This window comes from Phoxinus phoxinus, assembly GCF_949152265.1.
Source record: "Phoxinus phoxinus genome assembly, chromosome: 23".
In the NCBI taxonomy this organism is placed as follows: Eukaryota; Metazoa; Chordata; class Actinopteri; order Cypriniformes; family Leuciscidae; genus Phoxinus; species Phoxinus phoxinus.
In genome coordinates this window covers 15,236,997-15,263,942 of record NC_136898.1, presented here as the reverse complement: position 1 = coordinate 15,263,942, position 26,946 = coordinate 15,236,997, and the positions used below count along the sequence as shown (strand labels likewise).

Genomic DNA, 26,946 nt, shown 5'->3' with positions numbered 1-26,946 from the left:
GAAAATAGATAATTTGACGTTCTCTAGAGCGCAAACAAAAATGCACGGGAGCATTTGCCAAATCTATTTTGCCAATATATTATTACATTATCAGCTGATGGTGCTCTTGCTTAAGTTAGAGGGTGCTTAGCACCCTAAAGCCCGTAGAACCGCGACTGGCTAAAGCTGTGTGTAACAAGACACGTCTGCAGAGTGCGAGTTCTGCTTCTCTTTTTATGAGAAGCAGAACTCATTCATCTTTGGCTTTGCTTGGAACTATTACATTGGTGGAGCAAAAATAGAGAAAGTAACTGGCAATACTGTGTCTAAAATGCATATAAAACAAGTTCCTCAATATTAACTTGTTTTTTCAACTGTTGTTTGAACATGATTCTATAAGCAAATCTTTTATATTACAAAATATTAAAATTTACAATCTGTCACTCACTCAAGATCAATAGAACACCACAACGATACAATGAACCAATCAATTTCCGATGGACAAAATCAAGTCCCAGCCTACATTTTTACTTTTTGAAGAAGCTTTTTCACAATGATATAGATCACAATAGGGAAGAAAAGACTAATCGCAACATCCGTTTCACGTCGACTTTAAGGATCTGATGCAAGTTCACACATTTCACACAAGTTTGTTTGCGAGTGCTGACTACTTCAACATACAGGAACAAAATAATGTAATGTTTGACAGTTAAAGAGCAGACATGTTTGATGGTATATATGGTGATGTGAGTCTGAGGGAATGAAGATACAGTAGAGCGAGTGGAGATTATGGTGGAAATGAGAGTGTAGATTGTGTGAGAGATCATGACTTCAGGACTGAGACGAACACACACCAACCACTTTACTGTACAGGTAATTACATTCATTTCTTTGATAAAAAAAGAAAAGAAAAAACATCATAGAAAATATGGCTGAATGTGCAAACTGTGGTGTTCAGATGTTCAAGTGATTCTGTGAAGATCAGAAACTCAAGAGCAGCTCCAGTGTGTTTAGTGCTTCTTTGTGTTCTTCTGATACCATTTGTGTTCTTCTGATACCATTATAGAATTTTAAGTTAAAGTTACAGACATACAGACTAACCATGCGTGTATGTTTTTTCAATGATCATTACCCTGAGTCGTCCTCCTCATAAATGAAAAAATAATAATATATGTTTACTCAAGTTAGGGTGGTCATAATTTTAGGATTGTCATCTAAAGCAGGGGTGTCCATTCCTGCTCCTTGGCAGCTGAGTAAATCTCCAGGCCAGTGTTATTTTAATATCACTGATATACTATTATTGTTTTTAGGAATATTTTAAGTGTTTTATTTTAATATTTTCCAATTTCATTGGAAAAAGTTTTTGATTTTCCAATTTTTGATTACTATGTCATTATATCTATGAACAAATATTGTTCAATATTAAACATTAAGAATGAACCAAATCATTCATTCAACGATTCATTCAATAACGCGGATTCATTCAGGAATGAAACAAGGGACTATGTTTATGAGTTAGTCATAATGTCCATTCAAAATAATGAATGAAAATGAGTGAACAAATTCAGACACTGAGTGGGCTAGAAGGGCTATGGATGTCGTCATCTGCCAGGACGCCGGGAATTTATGCCTCTACAAATGCCTCTCCACTCAAATAGTGCACTATAAGGGGCGACACATTGAATCCTTAAGTCAATCTATTAGCTCAAAATCAAGGATTCATTCAGGAATGAAACATCACTAATGTGTGTTTCTCTGAGAAGCGTAACAGCTTATTCTGTTTTAGACAAAGTAACCGTGGCCAAAATGTAAGTTCCACAATATTAACTTACTGGTCCTTCAACTGTTGTTTAAACATGTTTGAATGCCTGCATCTGATGATCTTGAACATTAGCTACAATGCATAAGTATGATCTTTTTATCAGAGTTTAAAGGCTGTCATTTATTTTGTAAGAAGTGCTGATGCAATTACCATACTGTATGTCCGGCACTTCTGTATCTGTCAAGTGCTGTGTGAACAGTAATAATGGCAAGAGACACTGAACATCATGACTGACGTGTTCAGGAAGTGACTTCAGGAAGTTGCAGAGCAGCTGCAGTGTTGCCGCTGCTGCGTTCTTCAAAACATCTATTAAATGAGAATGACTTTGTCAGTCAACATGGTGATGACAGAGGAATATTTATTAACATCCTTCAAATTCTTCAGCATTTCTATCAATTATATACACAAATGTTGTTATTATAAGGTTTATTAAATTATATATAAGACATTAAATGTACACCCACAAGCACACCCACCCATACACACAACAGTGAAAAAGTGAGGTGGCTTTCGTTATAATTACAGGTCAGAATGTCTGTATTGCAAAAGACAGTCATTTTTTTATTATAAATGTGTATATGTTCTTTACAAACTTTTTTTTATGGAATATTGCAGTATTTATTATAAATGATTTATTCACATATATTTTTTTTAATGCACATGTCCTCTTTAATCAAAATCACTTCCCCTCCCTATTGCAGTGACATCTCTTTTTTTTCCTCTGATGACTCGTTTACTGGCGCTAGGGCGGGACAACCGGTCACTCACATGACATCACAGAAATTAACAAACCACAACCATCCAATCAATTCCAGATGGACAAATCATCAAGTCTACATTTTCTTGCTTGAGAAGCCGTTTCACTTGGATATACATCACAATAAAGAAGAAAAGACTATCGCAACTACTTTATGTCAACTGATTTAAATATCACGTTTTTGTTTTCACACGTTGATCACGTTTGTCACTAGCTTTAAAAAGAAGACGAGTGCCGACTACTTAAACTCATCTACACAGGAACAAGGGACACAATTGTTTAAAGTTTGACGGTTAAAGAGAAGAAATGTCTGATAATATTTATGATGATGTGATGAGGAATGAGTCCGAGGGAATGAAGACAGATAGAGTGGAGATGACGGTAGACATTTATGAGAGTGCAGATTGTGTGAGAGATCATGACTTCAGGACAAAGACAAACACACAACAACCGCTTCAGCGTACAGGTAAATACATTATTTTTCCCCCCAATAAAAACATAGTTTGCACGTTCATTTAACATCATATCTCTGGTGCTCAGGAAGAGATTGTCTGAAGTTGCCATGTTCTTCTGATGCTATGATAGGGTTTTAAGACTATAACTTTTTTGGATAATCACTAAACCTTCTCATGAATGAAAAAGGAGCACATATGTTTACACCATAATCTGATATCTGAAATGATTTTATTAACTGAACTGAACACCGACAACCCTAAACACTGAAGCACAGGGTCAGTCCATTGTTTGCCCTTTATCAATGTAGCAAACCTTAGATGAGGTCAAGTGTATTAGAGTGTCTGCTCAAATCAGAAAAAGAACTACAGAGCATTAGTGTGGTGTTATCCTAACTGTTTCATGGAGGACCTGAGGCCTCAAAGAAGTGTTCATGAGAATGCTGCTGTATCTTTGTGTTGGTGGCGAAACAGAAAAACCACAGACCATAAACAGTTTTTTTTCAGTCTCAACTTTACTGGCATAGTGCGTTTAGTTACAATCATCAACTTCTGTGGCACTCAAAAAGACAATGTTTTGAAGATTTCAAACCATGGGAAATTAAGAAATCAAGCTTGAAAAAGAACACAAAAGCACCATTAAATATATCATAAAATATTAACACATAACTTACTCTGTGGTTTATTCCAAGTCTTTAGTGATCCTACAATACCTTTGTCCAAAGAACAAACCGAAATGTAAGTTTTCATTCATTGATGTTATCAAACCTTCACAAATAAAGGGAACAGGAACAAGGCTCAGGACGGAACAACCAAACACACAACGATAACTGACCCAGAACAAGATTGAACACAGGGTTTAAATACATAGGGAAACAGATGAAGAAACTAGACACAGCTGACGTGACTAACAAGACACACCTGAACTTAACTAACAATGAAGTAGAAACCATAAAAACAAACAGGCAGGGGGCGGAGGAAGACTAAACTGAGACTAATTAACATTTACTAAACGAAGACAAGAAGAGAACTCAAAACAGACTGACTGTCACAAATAAAGAGAAAAGTTTTAGAACACTAGTATTCAGAAATACTACAGAAACTGAATGAAGAAATCAAATGTAAATACACTGGATAGACTTGTATAAATTGTATACATAGCCGATTAATCCTGATTCCTTAAATTTATCATCGCTATCTTTTGTCGTTTCATCAACATTAATGACAGACACATATTAGGCTGCTGTCACTTTAAGACGCACGGATCCATTATACTGTTTTCATTTAGTCGAGGCCTGTTTTCTAGGAGTCTAAAACTAAAAGACTAGTTCGCAAGACTAAAAATGTCATGAGATTTCTCGTCGAGTGAAAAGTTGTCTCGCAATATCGCCACCGCTACATTCACCACTGTCGTTTTGCTGTTTTTATACAAATAAAAACTATTAATATTGTAAATGACTGCTCTGCTCATACAGCACGAGTTGCACAGTTCACTGATCGCGTGATGGCAGAGGATTCGTTGCGCAACAGAGCCTAAGCGTCTGATAAATGTCTTATATTGTAGAATGGGCGCTCAGCACTGCCGCCCTCTATATACACGGAGTACGTGTGATCACGAATTTAAAAGTGAAAGTAAAACACAAGCTCCCTGATGTGCGCAAATGAGACTGTATGCAATAGCCTGTCTCCCAATATCAAAACTGTGTAGTTGTGGCTCTGGTCTCTGTTTTGGTCTCTGTTTGCACTTTGAATATTGAAAGTGTACTTTGATTATGGTTGCACTTGCATTTATTGCACTTGCATTTATTGCACTTGCACTTAAGACTAAGAAAAAAAAAAAAAATTTTTGTACCGTTTTTATTTCTGTTTAATTTGTGGAAAAATCAATTAGGAGGTCTTCAATTAGAAGTTCTGGAAGCTCATAATTCATGTCTAGTGAGGTCCGAAGAGACTCGTGTGAAATCATACAGGAGAGAAGCAGTCAGTTGAGTTTGCGGCAATACCTTTTACAGTGCTAGTATATTGTTGTCTTTCAATGCATTTGATAATTCATACTCAAAGTTTTTGATCGAAAAAGGCATGTAAACACTTTAATCACATATTTATTCCACTCTGACTAAGTGCGCATGTGCATTTTTCGGGGAGCTTAAGAAACTGAGTTCATGTTGACAACGTTGCACCGCATGAATATAATGCAGTATATTGTTGTCAAAAACATTGAAATGGAGACATTTTAGGTAGAGCTGCACAATTAATCATTAAAAGATTGCGATCTCGATTCAAACACCCATGCAATTTCATTCCTAAATGGCAACGATTCCGCTATGTGTATTACGGTGTGTCCAGCAAGCGTGAAGCTCAACTTCCATAGGAATGAATTGTGCCAGTGGACACGCAACGCCTGTTTCACATCGCAAGCATCTGTGGAGTTCAATTATCTTTATCATTAATTATCATTAACGATGTATGGTTGAAAATAATGTTTGTGAAGTGCTGTTTCATACTGTACATTCACATGGCAGCTCTTCTCTCCGGATGAGTTGCAGCGCAAACACAGATTTGAATGTTGCTGTGATTTGATGTCATTGATATGGGCAGCGACAAAACACGTTTTGCTGCTCATGCTCGGCTGACGCTTAAGTTGTGGAACGGTTTAAAACAAGGACTTTAGGGACTTTCAACCTTTGAAAGTACGATGATCACACAGCAACATTCAAATCTGTGTTTGCGCTGCCGCTGATCCGGAGAGAGCAGATGCCATGTTAATGTACAGTATGAAGCAGCGCTTCACAAACATTCTTTTCAACCACACATTATCGTTATTTATATTACAAACATTTAAAATATCAGGGGATAAAAGTGTACTGGGATAAAAGTTTATAGTTTGGGTATTTAAATGTCTACGGTAGAGATCAAAATAAGAGAAATTCATCTTTTGCAAGTATTTTTTTGAAAGTATCATCTTTTGAAAGTATGTAGGCCTATGTATAGAATTGCTTACACCAGGAGGTGGCAACAAGTGAGTGTTTGTCATAGAATCGTCCATTTAAAAGACTTATTCACAGACGCTGATTAATCCAATAACAATAGGACTTTATGACTCCATTCATGTTATTATTTTTATTTCATTCACATTAATATATTTTTCAAATCATTTTGTCAAAACCTCTAGTTTGCATGTTACTTTGTTCAGACACACACACACACACACACACACACACACACACACACACACACACACACACACACACACACACACACACACACACACACACACACACACACACACACACACACACACACACACACACACACACACACACACACACACACACACACACACACAGTGAAAAGGTTTGCTTGTGTCATGTAAACATCTTACTGCGATTAAGTTGCTATTATTGGAAATAATCACGTTATTGGTGCACAATAAAACATACCGTAGTCAGGGAGTTAAACTGAAGAAACTGGTTAAAAAAAATTCTACATTTTTCAAATCAGTTCTATGACCTAAATCAACTGATTCACTGAAAATACATGTTCCTCACACAAAACTATGACTAAAGACTTTTCGACTACCTTTATGGCACTTTATTTTATTTTTATTTGTTTTCATTAAAAAAATAAATAATAATTTCTACCAAATTAGAGGTGTATTACTGATTGTACATACTCATCGAAAGTGTCATTCTATATCACCAAGTTCAAAACCTTTATAGCTTCCTAGATCATTGCACCTGACTTCACACAGTGACCTCAGATCAGTTCCGGTCTCAGTGGTATGTGAATGACATGTAAAAGAAGGATCGCAACCAATAATTCAGTTACATTTTCTGATCAATTTTAGTTTAAATAAGTTTAATAAATTAATAATCAATTTATTTTCACTCGTGTAAAATGATCCTGTGCTAATTTGAACCTAACTGCTACTTCTAACCACACTACCACACTAGTGCCCTTTGTAAATTAATATTAACAGACAGGATGTCACATGCTCTTGTACTGTGATGCATGTTGCCATCACACACTGCCCTCGTGTAATAAAATTAGATTCTCAAAAGCAGAGGACAATAGAGTACAAATCCACACAGACAGTTGCCGCCATTTACGTCCAAGGCTAAGCAAGCAAAAATGTCTCAGCATGTTTATGGCAATATAAACACTGATGGATCATGGGGTATGGACAGACACACTAAGAGAAACCAACCACCTCAACAGTCAGGTACAAATACAAACACAGTTTCTGAAGTTTCTGTAGAAATTAAGAAACATTTATCTTCATGTCTGCCATTTTCAGGAAGTGATTCTGTGAGGAACAGAAGTTCCAGAGCAGCTGCAGTGTGTGTGGTGCTGCTGTGTGTTCTTCTGCTGACTGCAGTCATAGTGCTGTGTGTCCACATCTATACAAAGAGCACAAACTACACAGAAGAGAGAAACCAGCTACTGACCAAGATCAACAACCTTACAGAAGAGAGAGACCAGCTAATAAATGATATTCAGAGTTATGGTAAAGTTTTTTATGTAGTTCTATGCTATACATCTATCATTTTTTAAAGCATGATAGAGTTGGGTTTTGCTCTCAGTAACTTTCAGGGTTCATAATCTATGAGCTTACTATCTGTTATAAGTTACTGACAGGAGAGTGTTAAAGGGAATGAAGAGCTAACAGAACTAAACTGGTTGTTTACAGATGGATGGACTTACTATAAATCCAGTTTTTACTTCATGCCGAATGAGACGAAGAACTGGACTGAGAGCAGAAGATACTGTACAGAGAGAGGAGCAGATCTGATCATCATAAACAGCACAGAAAAACAAGTGAGTGAGTGAGTGAGTGAGTGAGTGTGTGTGTGTGTGTGTTCTTGTTTATGTAATTTATGGGGACACAAATTAGTATAATGACATGTAATGACAATAACTGGCTGTAGAAGTGTTTTTCAGAGATTAGGAATGTGAATTTAGCATGTTTCCTCAATATGTGCAAACATATGGTATTCTTATGCTTTAGTAGAGTGAAAATGTTACATACAGCACCTTTAATCTTAAAAAGAAATCCCATGTCTCTTGCTATTCTGTATTAAACCCAGAAATGTTCTCACCATTTAATCATCCTTTACCCTCATGCCATCCAAGATGGATACAGCTTGCTTTCTTCAGATGAACACAAATTTAGGTTTTTAGAAAAATAAATAATCTCTGGGAAATTCCCAGAGCCGCTTGAGCTGACAGGTTGCTTTAGGTTGTCATGACAATGACGTAGTTTAGGGCGGCACAAGTTTGCGTTCATTTACACTGAACCAAAACAGCATCAGAGTCGCCTTTGATACTAGGAGCTGATGTGTGTCTGATGATCCCTCATACTTATGCATACGTACTTTATAGGTACACTGTAATTACAGAAAGGTACGCTGTAAATTTGTTTTACTTTCGCAGTACTTTGCGGGCTGTAAACTAAAGCGTAACAGAAATGTGCAACTGTTTCATCTGCTCAGGATTTTGTTAAGAACATGACTGGTTCTGCTATAGTCTGGATTGGTCTGATTGACAGAGATGTGGACGGCACATGGAAATGGGTTGATGACAGCACACTGACCTCTGGGTGAGAAAACACTAAACTGATTATTATCTAATAAATGATTCTCACAGTCAGTATCATATCACACAGAAAGCAGCACTGAACATCTAATGCTGATCTGTAGTTTCAGCTTCTGGGGGTCTAAAGAGCCGAATGGAGGTACAAGAGAGAACTGTGTCGTGACTGTGGCTGTGCCTACAGTGCCAGCGTGGGGTAATATATTAGGGTGGCTTGATGTTGAATGTAGTTTACATTTTCAATTGATCTGTGAGAAGATAATTTCACAACTCACACTGCCATAAGAACATCACACACCTTTTGTATGCAAGTTTAAGAGAGCAAAACTTTTGTAATAATCGATTATTATCTAAAGCAGTGTTTCTTAACCTTGTTCCTGGAGGATGCTCCAACAGCACATTTTGAATGTACCCTTTGTCCGACACCCATTTTATGTCCTGGTGTTTCTTGTATAGAGCTGATGAGTTGAGTCATATTATAATGTGCAAAATGTAACTCCAGAAATGACTTGCGAGTGGACTTCAGAGTATTCTGCCATATCAAGTGAGAATCGGAAGGAAGTTAACATATTCAGTTATTATTATTTGTACATTATTCAGTTCTACATCACCAGTCATTGTGCATTAGTACAGAACAAAGAAAGAAGTTTCAATAAAACCAAGGCGTTAAAAATAAGTTCATGTTCCGGCAGTATTATTGAGTTTAAAGTGCCCCTATTATGCTATTTTAAAGGCTCTCAGTTTGATGTACATTATGAGATGTTTTAACTGTAAATCCTCACAATAAACATTAACAAGTGTTTGTCCATTACCAAACCATGTGTAAACTGCAAATCCTCACAATAAACATTAACAAGTGTTTGTCCATTACCAAACCATGTGTATAGGCTATTTCTAATTTATTGTGGTGCACATGCGAGAACTGTATTAACTGTATCAATAAGTGCATAAGTTAGCTGAGCATTAACGTGATGTGAGTAACTAAATGTAACATTAAAGTTTTAAAAACAAATCTTGCTCCATCCTTTATCTTTACTCAAAGTAGTAAGAACGACAGACAATCTGCATTAATAGACACAGTTTTAGGTAATAGTGGTAATAATACAAATATATATATATATATATATATATATATATATATATATATATATATATATATATATATATATATATATATATATATATATAGTATCTTCATGTCTGTAGTGTTCAGGAATGGATTCTGCGAAGAACAGAAGATACAAAAAAGCAACAGTGTGTTTGGTGCTGCAGTGTGTTCCTCTGGTTGAGGCGATCATATTACTGGGTCTCAAACTCAGAACAAAGACTGAGGAGTATGAAAACAGTGAGGAAAACTACATCCAAAAGGAAAAACCTACTTGTTGAGATCCAAGACTTGTTAAAAAAGAAGGACGAATTAGTGAATAATATTAACAACATGACTAAAGAAAATCACCAGTTAAATGAGGAGAAAGAGCTACTGTCAAAACACATTCGTCAAATGGGTAATCTTGAACTTCACTACAAATACACAAATGTTTAGATTTCATTAAAATGTGTTTCTGTTGTGTGTATCAGCTGTTATAAGTTTCAGTTCAGTGTGGATGAGAACAAACAACTCATAATTACTCATAAAAACTGGTTGTGTTAGATGGATCATGGAAGTGATATCAATCCAGTTTATACTATATTTCCTCTGAATGGAAGAACTGGGAAGATAGTAAAGAAGACTGTTTGAAGAGAGGAGCTGTTCTGATCATCATAAACAACAGAGAAGAACAAGTGAGTGAAACATTAGCCATGTTTCCATTGACTGTGCAACTGAATATGCATTTTCTTTTGTTATGTGAAATGACAAACCAGTTTGATTCAGTGATTGATGTGCACTCCTGACACAAATTAACAAATTAATGTCACTGTAACATTTTTTTTATTGTAAAACATTGGTCAAATATCAATGTTGGAATCTTAAGTATTTGTGTACAGACCAAACATTTGCTGCGGTCATGCTCATTTTGCCATCTAGCTAGTTTTCAGCCAGCTGGGGAAATGGTGGGGTTGTGTGACGCAGGGTTGCGGAGCAAAACATAGCGGAGCAAAAAGTACACAGACAATGCACTAAATCACTAAAAGTCTTCGCTGTAGCGCCTCAGATCAAGTGAATCGGGAATGTACTTGAACCAATTATCTCTTCCATTTTACTACTATTTACAGGACAAAATAACATGCATGAACATCAGAAGGTATATTAAAGAACCAGTACAACTTTCTGAAATGCATCTTGTCTCATGTAATCGCTCAATCATTGTTTCAATCGTGGCTTGATAAAGCAGCTTGTAAACAATCTCACGTAATGTTACATTGATCTCAGAAAAGCCATAAACTGTACAGTTAGCGATACAAATAAAATAGCGAGGAGCCTTTTGCAACATTAGTTGAAAAATATTTTTTTTATCTTTGAGAAAAACTAACATGTAGGGTACAACGGGGCTAAATAGAACACATGCAATAATATGATAGCAGAAAAATATATAGTCCTATACAGTAGGTCTATGGTCTAACTGAACACTGATGGATCAACACATTTTGTGGGAAAATTAATCATTAAAGCAGTTGGTTTCGTCTAAAAATCATATAAATGTACGAGGTACTTTTACTTTACAAATACTTTAGCTAAAGTAATATGTTTTGCATAATATCTAATACTTTTTCAAAACATTCACTTCAGCAAAGTTTGTACTATTTTGTTTATTTGAATAAATAAAGGACATTTATTTTTGCTTCATAAATATATATATAAATGTGTGTGAAAGACAAGAATGGTAGACGACTATAAGACAGGTGTGAGATCTTGAAACTGGCAAGACTATTTCAAGGAGATATCCAACATCGAATTCCCACAAATTTGCTGATTCCTGAAGGCATCCCAAATGCCGGCCCAATCCCTCATATTACAACTGAAGTTGCAAAAGCTAGCATGAACTCCAAATTTGTTAATTTGTTTTTTAATATTAGAATATATTCAAATATTTATTAATAATATTTTGACCATTAAATGCCTTCAGTAAGACCTATATTGGTATCAAACTTAAGCTGTATTATGTTCTGTCCACCAGAGGGCAGTGTATCAGTCAATGTCAATAGGCAGGCAACGATGTTTTCAGAAGAAAAACACACCGTCACGACTGTTTTTTTTTAAATATAAAAAATCAGACCCTGGATTAAACACAAACAGTATGCTTTCGACAGGTTTTATCCACTGTTCTTATCAAAAATGAATAAATCGCGGCCTTTGTTTTGGTATACAAAATAGGCACTAACCAGGACGCAGATGACCAATAATTGCCTTGCTAATGAGCGTGCGATTCACAACTTCACCAGGCGTGAAAAATCCTCGGAATCTGAATTGAAAACAACGTTTACAAGCAAACACATTTACAAAAAATAATGCCCATAACAGGTTCGAATATTAAAGGAGTTTCTGTCATATTTTACAGTTTCATGTGTGTAGATTATCTGCAGTTTTCTGTTATTTTTATATGTATAGGCTAGAAGCGCTACTCAACATTTATAATAAAACTGTTATACTTCCGATATCTCAATACCAGTGATGCCAAATGACCAAACGATGAGCTCCAACACACATCAGATCAAGAGTCTGCAGCCTCACACTAGGAACAACAGACTGATGTTAAAGCTAGGCTAACCGCTAAATCTGGCAAATATCCACTTCCTAGACAAACATACAAAAAAGCATTTCCTATGACGTTGTTTGAGGACACAGTAGAAATTTAGGGAATGTTCAGTCTTCCCCGAAATCTCTTATTTTGCCTTGTATTTGTATGGTTTAACCTCTGGCATTAGACATGACCTGAACTATTGCCTCTAGTGGCCAAAAAAGTTTGTTGCAAGTGCCAGAGTGGCACACCTGAAATCAATGCAACTATAAGTATTGCTTGATTCTGTTTGTTTTTTAGCAACATCTCTAGTGCTGTGCACTCGCCGCGAGAGCCCGCCCACAAGCTGTTCTGATTGGCTGTGGGTTTTTGATTGATCTTTAACTTTGTATGTCACATGGTATGTTTGCTTTGTTTTCATCTAACTTGTTTTCATCTAGCTTACTATCTAAAATCAAAGGCTTTCTTACTCCGATAACTTTGGAAATGGCGGTTCATGCATTCATCACGTGTCGGCTAGATTACTGCAATTCACTTTACTGTTGGATATCAGTTTCTCAAATTGCCCGTCTTCAGTTGGTACAAAATGCTGCGGCCAGACTTATTCTTAACTGTCGCAAATATGACCATATCTCTCCATATCCTCTTAAATCGTTACACTGGCTGCCAGTCCGGCAGAGAATAGATTTTAAAATCCTCCTATTTGTTTTCAAATCTTTACATAACTTAGCTCCTGTCTATCTCTCCGAACTTATTCATCCCTATACTCCGTCCAGAAGCCTGAGGTCACACGACCAGGCTCTGCTGGTAGTCCCTCGTGTCAGACTTAAGCGTAGAGGGGAGCGTGCTTTTGCAGTGGCAGGGCCTCGTCTATGGGACACCCTGCCCCTAGAGATCCGAACGGCCCCCAACCTTTCTATCTTCAAGTCTTTGGTAAAAACCTACCTGTTCTCTTTCGCATATTGATCTCTTTTTTGATTATTTCTACTATTTTACATTTGAGTCTCTGATAAGGCTACTCGTAGCTTTGCTGCTTTTTATGGGTTTTATGGGTTGTTTTGCTGTTTTTATTTTTCTTATATGGGTGTTCTGTAAAGCACTTTGGTCTGTCTAAGTGGCTGTTTAAATGTGCTATATAAATAAATGAACTTGAACTTGAACTAACTGGGGTCAATTCTTCATACCTCGCTTAATAAATCTGGGATGATTTGTACAGATAACTGATCGTGATTGATTTGAACCCATTTGATTAAATATATCTGAATTAAGTTGTCTGAGATTACTGTGCATTCTTTTGTTCATTGGAAATGACAAATATATATATATATATATATATATATATATATATATATATATATATATATATATATATATACCTGAAACAATGATCAGCAATGTAGCGATTGGCTGGCGGCAACATAATGACATCATATTTAAAAATAAAATCACACATCTGATGAAAAACTTGAATTGGTGGACCTTTATGAGGAAACAGCCAAGCGACCAAAACACAAAATGTATAATGGTTATGGATAGATAAAATGTGTACTGTTTGTTACAATTATTTCCATTATATAACGATTGCACAGGATTTACATTTTTATTTTAAAGGGGTGATGAACTGAGAAATAAAATTCTCCTTGAGCTTTTGACATATAAGAGGTCATCATACTATAAGAATATCCTATAAGTTTCAGAACTGAAAACATCCTTGTTAGTCCAAAAAAAACTTTTATTGACACCAGGCCCAGCAAACAACAGGTTTTTCAAAGTGGGAATCTATGACATCAAAGGGTATCAAACACCGCCTCCGCAATAGAAGATCAACGCCTACTTCAACACTGCCTGTTTAGCCCCGCCCACTGATTTGCACATTACATGCAATAGCTAAATAACATAGGCCTACAGGTGACACTTACAGTAGCTGTTCGCAGATGCGCCTGCTCATTAATCAGCATGATTTGCAGCACAATCGGCTGATGCCGATTAATCAAAAAAATGCCAAAAATCTGGATCAATCGGTCGACCTCTACACTGCACTATAGGGAACGACAGTCATTGAATTGTTCAATAAAAAAAAAAATACGGATTCTTTCAGAAACAAAACACCACTACTGTGTGTTTTTCTGAGAAGCAGAACTCATTCATCTACGGCTTTGCTTGGAACTATTACATTGGTGGAGCATAAATAGAAATGCGTATAAAATTTTCATGTCTAAAATGCGTATAAAACAAGTTCCTCAATATTAACTTCTTGTTTTTTCAACAGTTTGAACATGATTCTATAAGCAAATCTTTTATATTACACAATATTCAAATTTACAATCGGTCACTCACTCAAGATCAATAGAACACCACAACGATACAATGAACCAATCAATTTCCGATGGACAAAATCAAGTCCCAGCCTACATTTTTACTTTTTGAAGAAGCTTTTTCACAATGATATAGATCACAATAGGGAAGAAAAGACTATCGCAACATCCGTTTCACGTCGACTTTAAGGATCTGATGCAAGTTCACACAAGTTTGTTTGCGAGTGCTGACTACTTCAACATACAGGAACAAAATCATTTAATGTTTGACGGTTAAAGAGCAGACATGTTTGATGGTATATATGGTGATGTGAGTCTGAGGGAATGAAGATACAGTAGAGCGAGTGGAGATTATGGTGGAAATGAGAGTGTAGATTGTGTGAGAGATCGTGACTTCAGGACCGAGATGAACACACACCAACCACTTTACTGTACAGGTAATTACATTCATTTCTTTGATAAAAAAAAATATATATAAAAAAAACCTTCACAGTTTGCACATTCAGCCATCTTTTCTATGGTGTTCAGATGTTCAAGTGATTCTGTGAAGATCAGAAACTCAAGAGCAGCTCCAGTGTGTTTAGTGCTTCTTTGTGTTCTTCTGATACCATTTGTGTTCTTCTGATACCATTTGTGTTCTCCTGATACCATTTGTGTTCTTCTGATACCATTTGTGTTCTTCTGATACATACAGACTAACCATGCGTGTATGTTTTTTCAATGATCATTACCCTGAGTCGTCCCCCTCATGAATGAAAAAAAAATATATATATGTTTACTCAAGTTAGGATGGTCATAATTTTAGGATTGTCATCTAAAGCAGGGGTGTCCATTCCTGCTCCTTGGCAGCTGAGTAAATCTCCAGGCCAGTGTTATTTTAATATCACTGATATACTATTATTGTTTTTAGGAATATTTTAAGTGTTTTATTTTTATATTTTCCAATTTCATTGGAAAATGTTTTTGATATTTCTATCGAACAGATTTGAAGTCGATACGTGAAATATTGTTCAATATTAAACATAATGGGCCCTATCTTGCACCCAGCGCAATTGACTTTGAACACCGACGCATGTATCATTCCTATTTTGCACCCGCGCACAGCGGACTTTTCCCTCCACAGACGCACGTCGGTAAATTAGGAAATGAACTTGCGCTCGCGGGGGCGGTTCAGCGCAAAGAGAAGGCGTGTTCCGGCGCAAAACTTCAATGGTGCTATTTTCCAGTTTTAGAAAGCAATTGCGCCATTGACCAAGAAAAAAACAGTCTAAAGACAGTGGCGCGTTGCGCGTTAGTGATGTGGTATTTTAAGGGCGCGTGCTTGGCCATAATGTTAACCCGCATCCACTTTGATTCTCTAATATAAACAGATGCAGCAGTTTTCATTTTTGCAAATCATACATTATTACAAGGAAAAATATTAACACACGAGGGAAATCATTGGTATGTCCGTGAAGATGTGAAAAAGATCTATCTAGATAAAAAAAAATAAAAAAATCTAGATTAGGCTACACATTTACCCAAATTATACGCCTGTTTAACCGAAGCTAATTTGGGTGGGTTTCTCCCATCATCCCCAATGTCACTTCTCTGTGTTTTACGGCCCTGACGAGAACGTCGGTTTCCTCGGCTGTGAATCGCTCCTGCGTGCGCCGGCAAATCCGCCGTTATAATAGCAATCCGCCATGGAACAAGCGCGCCTGCTCTTAAAGGGAATGTGAGAGGACGCTCTGATTGGTTTATTTCACGTTACGCCCAAACCACACCTATGAATAATGAAGCTACTTCAGACCAACCCCTTTTAGATTTGCGTCGGGCGCAAGAGTCATTTATCCGCCGGGAAAATAGCAACAGCGCCGGGATCCGCCCACAAAGTTACTTGCGCTTTGCACTTTGACACTTGCGTTTCAGATCGTTAAAATAGGGCCCTAAGAATGAACCAAATCATTAATTCAATGATTCATTAAATAACGCTGATTCATTCAGGAATGAAACAAGGGACTATGTTTATGAGTTAGTCATAATGTCAATGTAAAATAAGTGAACAAATTCAGACACTGAGTGGGCTAGAAGGGCTATGGATGTTGTCATCTGCCAGGATGCAGGGAATTCATTCAACACAAATCTCATGGGTTTCTCTAGCTCTAAAAGTTGAGTGTATATCGGTTGTACATCGGTTGCTATTGTGGAGCATTATGGAATTAAATGAGTGCACTCGATAATGTCCACTATGGTTTTGGACACCACTACAAATGCCTCTCCACTCAAATAGTGCACTATAATGGGCGAGTCGGGCGACACAGTAATTGAATCCTTAAGTCAATCGATTTGCTCAAAATCAAGGATTCATTCAGGAACGAAACATCACTAATGTGTGTTTCTCTGAGAAGCGGAACAGCTTATTCTGTGTTGGCTTCATTTGGACCTACTTTTTTTGGCGGAGAAAAAAATAGACAAAGTAACCGTGGCCAAAATGTAAGTTCCACAATATTAACTTACTGGTCCTTCAACTGTTGTTTAAACATGTTTGAATGCCTGCATCTGATGTTGATCTTGAACATTAGCTACAATGCATAAGTATGATCTTTTTATCAGAGTTTAAAGGGCATATTGCAGGTTAGAGTACCCAGTGCGCCAATGTATAGAACAATAATGTAGGAACTAGATTTAAATATAAACATATACTTATAAAACACTATTTAGGCTTCAGGAGTAATTTTTGTGAGAAAATTTTACTTCCGCATTTGAAAATCGCCAAACCGGAAGTGACGTAGCATGAGGGAGAGTTGTCAAAGTAAACAATAGGAAAGCAATGGATCGCAATGACAGTTCGGACGCTGAGGAAATTGTAGCCTAAATGTTTACTCGTATGACAGACCTCAGCCATATAATTATGTGCCTGATATGAAGCCAAGAGAGTAGACAGGCCAGGATTAGACAAAACAATGGTCAGAGGAGACGCATTGAGCTGTGGTGTGAGGAGAACAGGGCAGGGGTCTCGATGAGAGAACAGTGTTAGCTTATAGATTTATTCACGTTAGCCGACGATATGTATAACACTATGCTCAGATCACAATATTGTAATTATGTGTCAGGCAATAGCAAAGCTAGTATTTAGACCTTACCTGCATGTGTGTGTCAGCCATTAGGAGACAGTTTCCAGAGAAAGAGGGACATTATAAAGGCTTTGAATAGCCCCACTTCGTGATAATGATTAAAAAAATAATCACAATCACAACTTTCTTACTGTATAAAAATTTTATATGTAGAAACAGCCAACACAAACATTAAAATTCAGAGTACAGATTGAAAATGAACATAATATATTATATAATAATAATAAGTGTCGGCTGCAGACTTGCAAGACATTACAAGTTTATGGAGGATACGTTAATGAATTAAATTAAGACAAGGCACATTTTGTAAAACAAATGTACAAGAAGTGATCTCTGACGGATCTGTGAGCGTCATGTTTCCCACCGGTGGCCGACCCACATGCTGACGGCGGACCGGGCGACCCGATGAAGGAGCCGGGACAGTGTGCACATATCGCCGTCATCATATAACGTAACATTAACTCATCATATCGCCGGGATTATAATCATGCAGTCTATAGTGAACGCTAAAAGGAGACGCAGAAGCGAAGTCCCGTCTCTTACCCTGCACAAAACACACACAAACACGGAAGATAGCACCGTCCTTTATCTTGTCCGGAAACCTGTGGACTCGATGTCCTGACAGGCCATAATTCACAGTCATTTATCACGATAATTATTAATTGAAATACAATAACCACCGAAAACACACTGAATCACGACCGCTTCAACATAATACCAGCCTATTCTGCACTGAGCGAACGCAGCGCCCGGCAAACGACTCCCCATTGTGACGTAATATGACGCGATGATGAAAAAAAGCTTTTTTTCAACACGGTCAAGGAAACTGTCACGTTTTCTACTAAATTTGTGCCCTTATGTCTGGCAAAACAATTTTTAATCATGCATTTACTCTTCATATGGTATTTTCATACAAGGTTATATATTAATTCTGAAAAAAAAAAACCTGCAATATGCCCTTTAAAGGCTGTCATTTATTTTGTAAGAAGTGCTGATGCAATTACCATACTGTATGTCTGGCACTTCTGTATCTGTCAAGTGCTGTGTGAACAGTAATAATGGCAAGAGACACTGAACATCATGACTGACATGTTCAGGAAGTGACTTCGGGAAGTTGCAGAACAGCTGCTGCAGTGTTGCCGCTGCTGCGTTCTTCAAAACATCTAGCAAATGAGAATGACTTGGTCAGTCAAGATGGTGATGACAGAGGAATATTTATTAACATCCTTCAAATTCTTCAGCATTTCTATCAATTCTATACACAAATGTTGTTATTATAAGGTTTATTCAATGATATATAAAACATTAAATGTACACCCACAAGCACACCCACCCATGCACACAACATAGTGAAAAAGTGAGGTGACGTTATAATTACAGTTCAGAATGTCTGTATTGCAAAAGATAGTCATTTATTTATTTTTATAAATGTGTATATGTTCTTTACAGATGGTTCTAAACTTCTAAAGTCACCATCAAACTTTTTTATGGAATATTGCAGTATTTATTATAAATTATTTACTCACATATCTTTTTTTAATGCACATGTCCTCATAATCTTTAATCAAAATCACTCCCCCTCCCTATTGCAGTGACATCTCTTTTTTCCTCTGATGACGCGTTTACTGGCGCAAGGGCGGGACAACCGGTCACTCACATGACATCACAGCAATAACAAACCACAACCATCCAATCAATTCCAGATGGACAAATCAACAAGTCTCCATTTTCTTGCTTGAGAAGCCGTTTCACTTGGATATACATCACAATAAAGAAGAAAAGACTACTTTATGTCAACTGATTTGAATGTCACACATTTTTGTTCACACGTTGACCACATGTTTGTCACTAGATTTAGAAAGAAGACGAGTGCCGACTACTAAAACTCATCTACACAGGAACAAGGGACACAATTGTTTAAAGTTTGATGGTTAAAGAGAAGAAATGTCTTATAATATTTATGATGATGAGATCAGGACTGAGTCCGAGAGAATGAAGACAGATAGAGAGGAGATGACGGTAGTAATCTATGAGAGTGCAGATTGTGTGAGAGATCATGACTTCAGGACAAAGACAAACACACAACAACCGCTTCAGCGTACAGGTAAATATATATATATTTTTTTCAATAAAAACATCAGAGTTTGCACATTCATTTAACATCATATCTCTGGTGCTCAGGAAGAGATTGTCTGAAGTTGCCATGTTCTTCTGATGCTATGATAGGGTTTTAAGACTATAACTAACCATTTGTCAATGTTTTTTGGATAATCACTAAACCTTCTCATAAATGAAAAAGGAGCACATATGTTTACACCATAATCTGATATCTGAAATGATTTTTATTAACTGAACACCGACAACCCTAAACACTGAAGCACAGGGTAAGTCCATTGTTTGCCCTTTATCAATGTAGCAAACCTTAGATGAGGTCAAGTGTATTCGAGTGTCTGCTCAAATCAGAAAAAGAACTACAGAGCATTAGTGTGGTGTTATCCTAACTGTTTCATGGAGGACCTGAGGCCTCAAAGAAGTGTTCATGAGAATGCTGCTGTATCTTTGTGTTGGTGGCGAAACAGAAAAACCACAGACCATAAACAGTTTTTTTTTCAGTCTCAACTTTACTGGCATAGTGCGTTTAGTTACAACCATCAGCTTCTGTGGCTTCAAGATTTCAAAACATGGGAACTTAAGAAATCAAGCTTGAAAAAGAACACAAAAGCACCATTAAAGATATCATAAAATATTAACACATAACTTACTCTGTGGTTTATTCCAAGTCTTTAGTGATCCTACAATACCTTTGTCCAAAGAACAAACCGAAATTTAAGTTTTCACTCATTGATAATGTTATCAAACCTTCACAAATAAAGGGAACAGGGACAAGGCTCAGGACGAAACAACCAAACACGCAACGATAACTGACCCAGAACATGATTGAACACAGGGTTTAAATACATAGGGAAACAGATGAAGAAACTAGACACAGCTGACGTGACTAACAAGACACACCTGAACTTAACTAACAATGAAGTAGAAACCATAAAAACAAACAGGCAGGGGGCGGAGGAAGACTAAACTGAGACTTATGGAGTTTTTCCACTACACAGTACCAGCTCGCCTCGACTCGCCTTTGTTTGGTTTTCCACTGTGTAAAAGTTGTACCGGTACCTGCTTCCAGGTACTTTTTTTCGTATCACCTTCAGCAAGGTTCTAAGCGAGCCGAGGTGACACACGGCAGACTGCTGATTGGTCAGAGAGAATCGTCACTATTCACTGCGTCATCATTGCACGCGCCAGACGGAGTATCCTGAATAACCCCGACATTATTAAATAGTTTTGCCAGAGATTGCGTGATATACACATTACTAATATTAAGTAAAAAAAGCATACACTCGATTTCCTCAATTGTCCTGTGTGTGTGGGTAGCGGGTGTGTGTCGCGTCGCTATGACGACCAGGTACTATTGTGGAGGTACTATCTGCAATGAAAAACGGAGCGAAACGCGAGCCGAGACGAGTCGAGCTGGTACTGGTATTGGAAAAGCGCCATAATTAACAGATTAACTAAACGAAGACAAGAAGAGAACTCTGAACAGACTGACAGAGAACAGACTGACAGTGTCACAAATAAAGAGAATTTTTTTAGAACACTAGTATTCAGAAATACTACAGAAACTGAATGAAGAAATGAAACGTAAATAACACTGGATAAACTTTTAGTCCTGTATAAATTGCATACATAGCTGATTAATCCTGATTCCTTAAATTTTTTTATCGCTATCTTTTGTTGTTTTATCAACATTAATGACAGACACATATTAGGCTGCTGTCACTTTAAGACGCACGGATCCATTATACTGTTTTCATTTTGTCGAGGCCTGTTTTCTAGAAGTGTGACGCACTGTGACAACTAAAAGTTGTCTCGCAATATCGCCACCGCTACATTCACCACTGTCGTTTTGCTGTTTGTATAAAAATAAAAACCATTGTAAATGACTGCTCTGCTCATACAGCACGAGTTGCACAGTTCACTGATCGTGTGATGATGGCAGAGGATTCGTTGCGCAACAGAGCCTAAGCGTCTGATAAATGTCTTATATTGTAGAGTGCGCGCTCAGCACTGCCGCCCTCTATATACACGGAGTACGTGTGATCACGAATTTAAAAGTGAAAGTAAAACACAAGCTCCCTGATGCGCGCAAATGAGACTGTATGCAATAGCCTGTCTCCCAATATCAAACCTATCTCTGGATTGTGTAGTTGTGGCTCTGTTCTCTGTTTTGGTTTGTTTGCACTTTGAATATTGAAAGTGTACTTTGATTATGGTTGCACTTGCACTTATTGCACTTGCACTTAAGACTAAGACAAAAAACTTTATTTTTTTTGTACCGTTTTTATTTCTGTTTAATTTGTGGAAAATTCAATTAGAAGTTCTGGAAGCTCATAATTCATGTCTAGTGAGGTCCGAAGAGACTCGTGTGAAATCATACAGGAGAGAAGCCATACCTTTTGTACCCCCTTGCGGCAATACCTTTTACAGTGCTAGTATATTGTTGTCTTTCAATGCATTTGATAATTCAAACTCAGTTTTTGATCGAAAAAGGCATGTAAACACTTTAATCACATATTTATTCCACTCTGACTAAGTGCGCATGTGCATTTTTCGGGGAGCTTAAGAAACTGAGTTCATGTTGACAACGTTGCACCGCATGAATATAATGCAGTATATTGATGTCAAAAACATTGAAATGGAGACATTTTAGGTAGAGCTGCACAATTAATCATTAAAAGATTGCGATCTCGATTCAAACACCCATGCAATTTCATTCCTAAATGGCAACGATTCCGCTATGTGTATTACGGTGTGTGTCCAGCAAGCGTGAAGCTCAACTTCCATAGGAATGAATTGTGCCAGTGGACATGCAACGCCTGTTTCACATCGCAAGCATCTGTGGAGTTCAATTATCTTTATCATTAATTATCATTAACGATGTATGGTTGAAAATAATGTTTGTGAAGTGCTGTTTCATACTGTACATTCACATGGCAGCTCTTCTCTCCGGATGAGGGGCAGCGCAAACACAGATTTGAATGTTGCTGTGATTTGATGTCATTGATATGGGCAGCGACAAAACACGTTTTGCTGCTCACGCTCGGCTGACGCTTAAGTTGTGGAACGGTTTAAAACAAAGACTTTAGGGACTTTCAACCTTTGAAAGTACGATGATCACACAGCAACATTCAAATCTGTGTTTGCGCTGCCGCTGATCCGGAGAGAGCAGATGCCATGTTAATGTACAGTATGAAGCAGCGCTTCACAAACATTCTTTTCAACCACACATTATCGTTATTTATATTACAAACATTCAAAATATCAGGGGATAAAAGTGTACTGGGATAAAAGTTTATAGTTTGGGTATTTAAATGTCTACGGTAGAGATCAAAATAAGAGAAATTCATCTTTTGCAAGTATTTTTTTGAAAGTATCATCTTTTGAAAGTATGTAGGCCTATGTATAGAATTGCTTACACCAGGAGGTGGCAACAAGTGAGTGTTTGTCATAGAATCGTCCATTTAAAAGACTTATTCACAGACGCTGATTAATCCAATAACAATAGGACTTTATGACTCCATTCATGTTATTATTTTTATTTCATTCACATTAATATATTTTTCAAATCATTTTGTCAAAACCTCTAGTTTGGATGTTACTTTGTTCAGACACACACACACACACACACACACACACACTGTGCAGCTCTAATTCCGTCATTAAAATAATTGAAACGGATTTGTGTGCACTGGAAGAGTTTGGCCAGACACACACCTACTGTGAGTTCGTCATGTGTGCTGTGCATTAGGATACGTAAATAATGGTGTTAATAATAACCACAATTCTTAGAGAATAATCAGAATAATGAAAATTACAGAAAAGGGAGTGAAAAGGTTTGCTTGTGTCATGTAAACATCTTACTGCGATTAAGTTGCTATTATTGGAAATAATCACATTATTGGTGCACAATAAAACATACCGTAGTCAGGGAGTTAAACTGAAGAAACTGGTTTTAAAAAATTCTACATTTCAAATCAGTTCCATGACCTAAATCAACTGATTTACTGAAAATACATGTTCCTCACACAAAACTATGACTAAAGACTTTTCGACTACCTTTATGGCACTTTTTTTTTTTTTTTTTTCATTAAAAAAATAAATAATAATTTCTACCAAATTAGAGGTGTATTACTGATTGTACATACTCATCGAAAGTGTCATTCTATATCACCCTTATTTTGTTAATGAAGTTCAAAACCTTTATAGCTTCCTAGATCATTGCACCTGACTTCACACAGTGACCTCAGATCAGTTCCGGTCTCAGTGGTATGTGAATGACATGTAAAAGAAGGATCGCAACCAATAATTCAGTTACATTTTCTGATAAATTTTAGTTTAAATAAGTTTAATAAATTAATAATCAATTTATTTTCACTCGTGTAAAATGATCCTGTGCTAATTTGAACCTAACTGCTACTTCTAACCACACTAGTGCCCTTTGTAAATTAATATTAACAGACAGGATGTCACATGCTCTTGTACTGTGATGCATGTTGCCATCACACACTGCCCTCGTGTAATAAAATTAGATTCTCAAAAGCAGAGGACAATAGAGTACAAATCCACACAGACAGTTGCCGCCATTTACGTCCAAGGCTAAGCAAGCAAAAATGTCTCAGCATGTTTATGGCAATATAAACACTGATGGATCATGGGGTATGGACAGACACACTAAGAGAAACCAACCACCTCAACAGTCAGGTACAAATACAAACACAGTTTCTGAAGTTTCTGTAGAAATTAAGAAACATTTATCTTCATGTCTGCCATTTTCAGGAAGTGATTCTGTGAGGAACAGAAGCTCCAGAGCAGCTGCAGTGTGTGTGGTGTTGCTGTGTGTTCTTCTGCTGACTGCAGTCATAGTGCTGTGTGTCCACATCTATACAAAGAGCACAAACTACACAGAAGAGAGAAACCAGCTACTGACCAACAATACCAGACTCACAGAAGAGAGAGACCAGCTAATAAATGATATTCAGAGTTATGGTAAAGCTTTTATATGTAGTTCTTTGCTATACATCTATCATTTTTTAAAGCATGATAGAGTTGGGTTTTGCTCTCAGTAACTTTCAGGGTTCATAATCTATGAGCTTACTATCTGTTATAAGTTACTGACAGGAGAGTGTTAAAGGGAATGAAGAGCTAACAGAACTAAACTGGTTGTTTACAGATGGATGGACTTACTATAAATCAAATTTTTACTACATGCCGAATGAGACGAAGAACTGGACTGAGAGCAGAAGATACTGTACAGAGAGAGGAGCAGATCTGATCATCATAAACAACAGAGAAGAACAAGTGAGTGTGTGTGTTCTTGTTTATGTAATTTATGAGGACACAAATTTGTATAATGACATGAACATGTAATGACAATAACTGGCTGTAGAAGTGTTTTTCAGAGATTAGGTATGTGAATTTAGCATGTTTCATCAATATGTGCAAACATATAGTATTCTTATGCTTTAGTAGAGTGAAAGTGTTACATATAGCACCTTTAATCTTAAAAAGAAATCCCATGTCTCTTGCTATTCTGTATTATGTATTAAACCCAGAAATGTTCTCACCATTTAATCATCCTTTACCCTCATGCCATCCAAGATGGATACAGCTTGCTTTCTTCAGATGAACACAAATTAAGGTTTTTAGAAAAATAAATAATCTCTGGGAAATTCCCAGAGCCGCTTGAGCTGACAGGTTGCTTTAGGTTGTCATGACAATGACGTAGTTTAGGGCGGCACAAGTTTGCGTTCATTTACACTGAACCAAAACAGCATCAGAGTCACCTTTGATACTAGGAGCTGATGTGTGTCTGATGATCCCTCATACTTATGCATACGTACTTTATAGGTACACTGTAATTACAGAAAGGTACGCCGTAAATTTGTTTTACTTTCGCAGTACTTTGCGGGCTGTAAACTAAAGCGTAACAGAAATGTGCGACTGTTTCATCTGCTCAGGATTTTGTTAAGAACATGACTGGTTCTGCTATAGTCTGGATTGGTCTGACTGAAAGTGTTGTGGACGGCACATGGAAATGGGTTGATAACAGCACACTGACCTCTGGGTGAGAAAACACTAAACTGATTATTATCTAATAAATTATTCTCACAGTCAGTATCATATCACAGAAAGCAGCACTGAACATCTAATGCTGATCTGTATTTTCAGGATCTGGGCGTCTGGAGAGCCTAATGGAAATAAAAGAGAGAACTGTGTTGTGACTGTGGCTGTGCCTACAGTGCCAGAGTGGGGTAATATAGTAGGGTGGCTTGATATTGAATGTACTAAATCTTTTCAATTGATCTGTGAGAAGAGAATTTCACAACTCACACTGCCGTAAAAACATCACACACCTTTTTTATGCAAGTTTAAGAGAACAAAACTTTTGTAATAATCGATTATTATCTAAAGCAGTGTTTCTTAACCTTGTTCCTGGAGGATGCTCCAACAGCACATTTTGAATGTACCCTTTGTCCGACACCCATTTTATGTCCTGGTGTTTCTTGATAGAGCTGATGAGTTGAGTCATATTATAATGTGCAAAATGTAACTCCAGAAATGACTTGCGAGTGGACTTCAGAGTATTCTGCCATATCAAGTGAGAATCTGAAGAAAGTTAACATATTCAGTTATTATTATTTGTACATTATTCAGTTCTACATCACCAGTCATTGTGCATTAGTACAGAACAAAGAAAGAAGTTTCAATAAAACCAAGGCGTTAAAAATAAGTTCATGTTCCGGCAGTATTATTGAGTTTAAAGTGCCCCTATTATGCTATTTTAAAGGCTCTCAGTTTGATGTACATTATGAGATGTTTTAACTGTAAATCCTCACAATAAACATTAACAAGTGTTTGTCCATTACCAAACCATGTGTAAACTGTAAATCCTCACAATAAACATTAACAAGTGTTTGTCCATTACCAAAACCATGTGTATAGGCTATTTCTAATTTATTGTGGTGCACATGCGATAACTGTATTAACTGTATCAATAAGTGCATAAGTTAGCTGAGCATTAACGTGACGTGAGTAACTAAATGTAACATTAAAGTTTTAAAAACAAATCTTGCTCCATCCTTTTCTTTACTCCAATGGTAAGAACGACAGACAATCTGCAT

General features: G+C 37.0%; 3 protein-coding genes across 25 annotated transcripts in view; 2 read left to right on the top strand and 1 right to left on the bottom strand.

Annotated features, from left to right (window-relative positions):
• Nucleotides 1-26,883, top strand: part of LOC306991175 (C-type lectin domain family 4 member K-like) — a 29,392-nt gene extending 2,509 nt beyond the window's left edge. Inside the window, exons 1-6 of one of the 3 annotated variants that reach the window (XM_079598788.1) lie at nucleotides 14,799-15,031; nucleotides 19,303-19,814; nucleotides 24,602-24,811; nucleotides 24,996-25,123; nucleotides 25,783-25,889; nucleotides 25,994-26,883. In XM_079598788.1, coding sequence (XP_079454914.1) covers nucleotides 19,655-19,814; nucleotides 24,602-24,811; nucleotides 24,996-25,123; nucleotides 25,783-25,889; nucleotides 25,994-26,165 — 777 coding nt within the window. In that variant the 5' untranslated portion in view covers nucleotides 14,799-15,031; nucleotides 19,303-19,654 and the 3' untranslated portion in view covers nucleotides 26,166-26,883. Of the gene's footprint in view, nucleotides 15,032-19,302; nucleotides 19,815-24,271; nucleotides 24,527-24,601; nucleotides 24,812-24,995; nucleotides 25,124-25,782; nucleotides 25,890-25,993 lie in introns of those variants that run through there. The other 2 variants (XM_079598791.1, XM_079598790.1) reach the window with 2 other exon arrangements.
• cadm2a (cell adhesion molecule 2a) overlaps nucleotides 1-26,946 on the bottom strand; it is a 378,094-nt gene that overhangs the window by 142,059 nt on the left and 209,089 nt on the right. The gene's annotated exons all lie outside the window — the stretch shown is intronic.
• Nucleotides 302-9,607, top strand: LOC306991173 (uncharacterized protein). Its single transcript, XM_079598786.1, has 6 exons — nucleotides 302-852; nucleotides 2,503-3,024; nucleotides 7,308-7,517; nucleotides 7,701-7,828; nucleotides 8,503-8,609; nucleotides 8,710-9,607. The coding sequence occupies exons 2-6, from the start codon at nucleotides 2,865-2,867 to the stop codon at nucleotides 8,885-8,887; spliced, it is 783 nt and encodes a 260-aa protein (XP_079454912.1). The 5' UTR covers nucleotides 302-852; nucleotides 2,503-2,864; the 3' UTR covers nucleotides 8,888-9,607.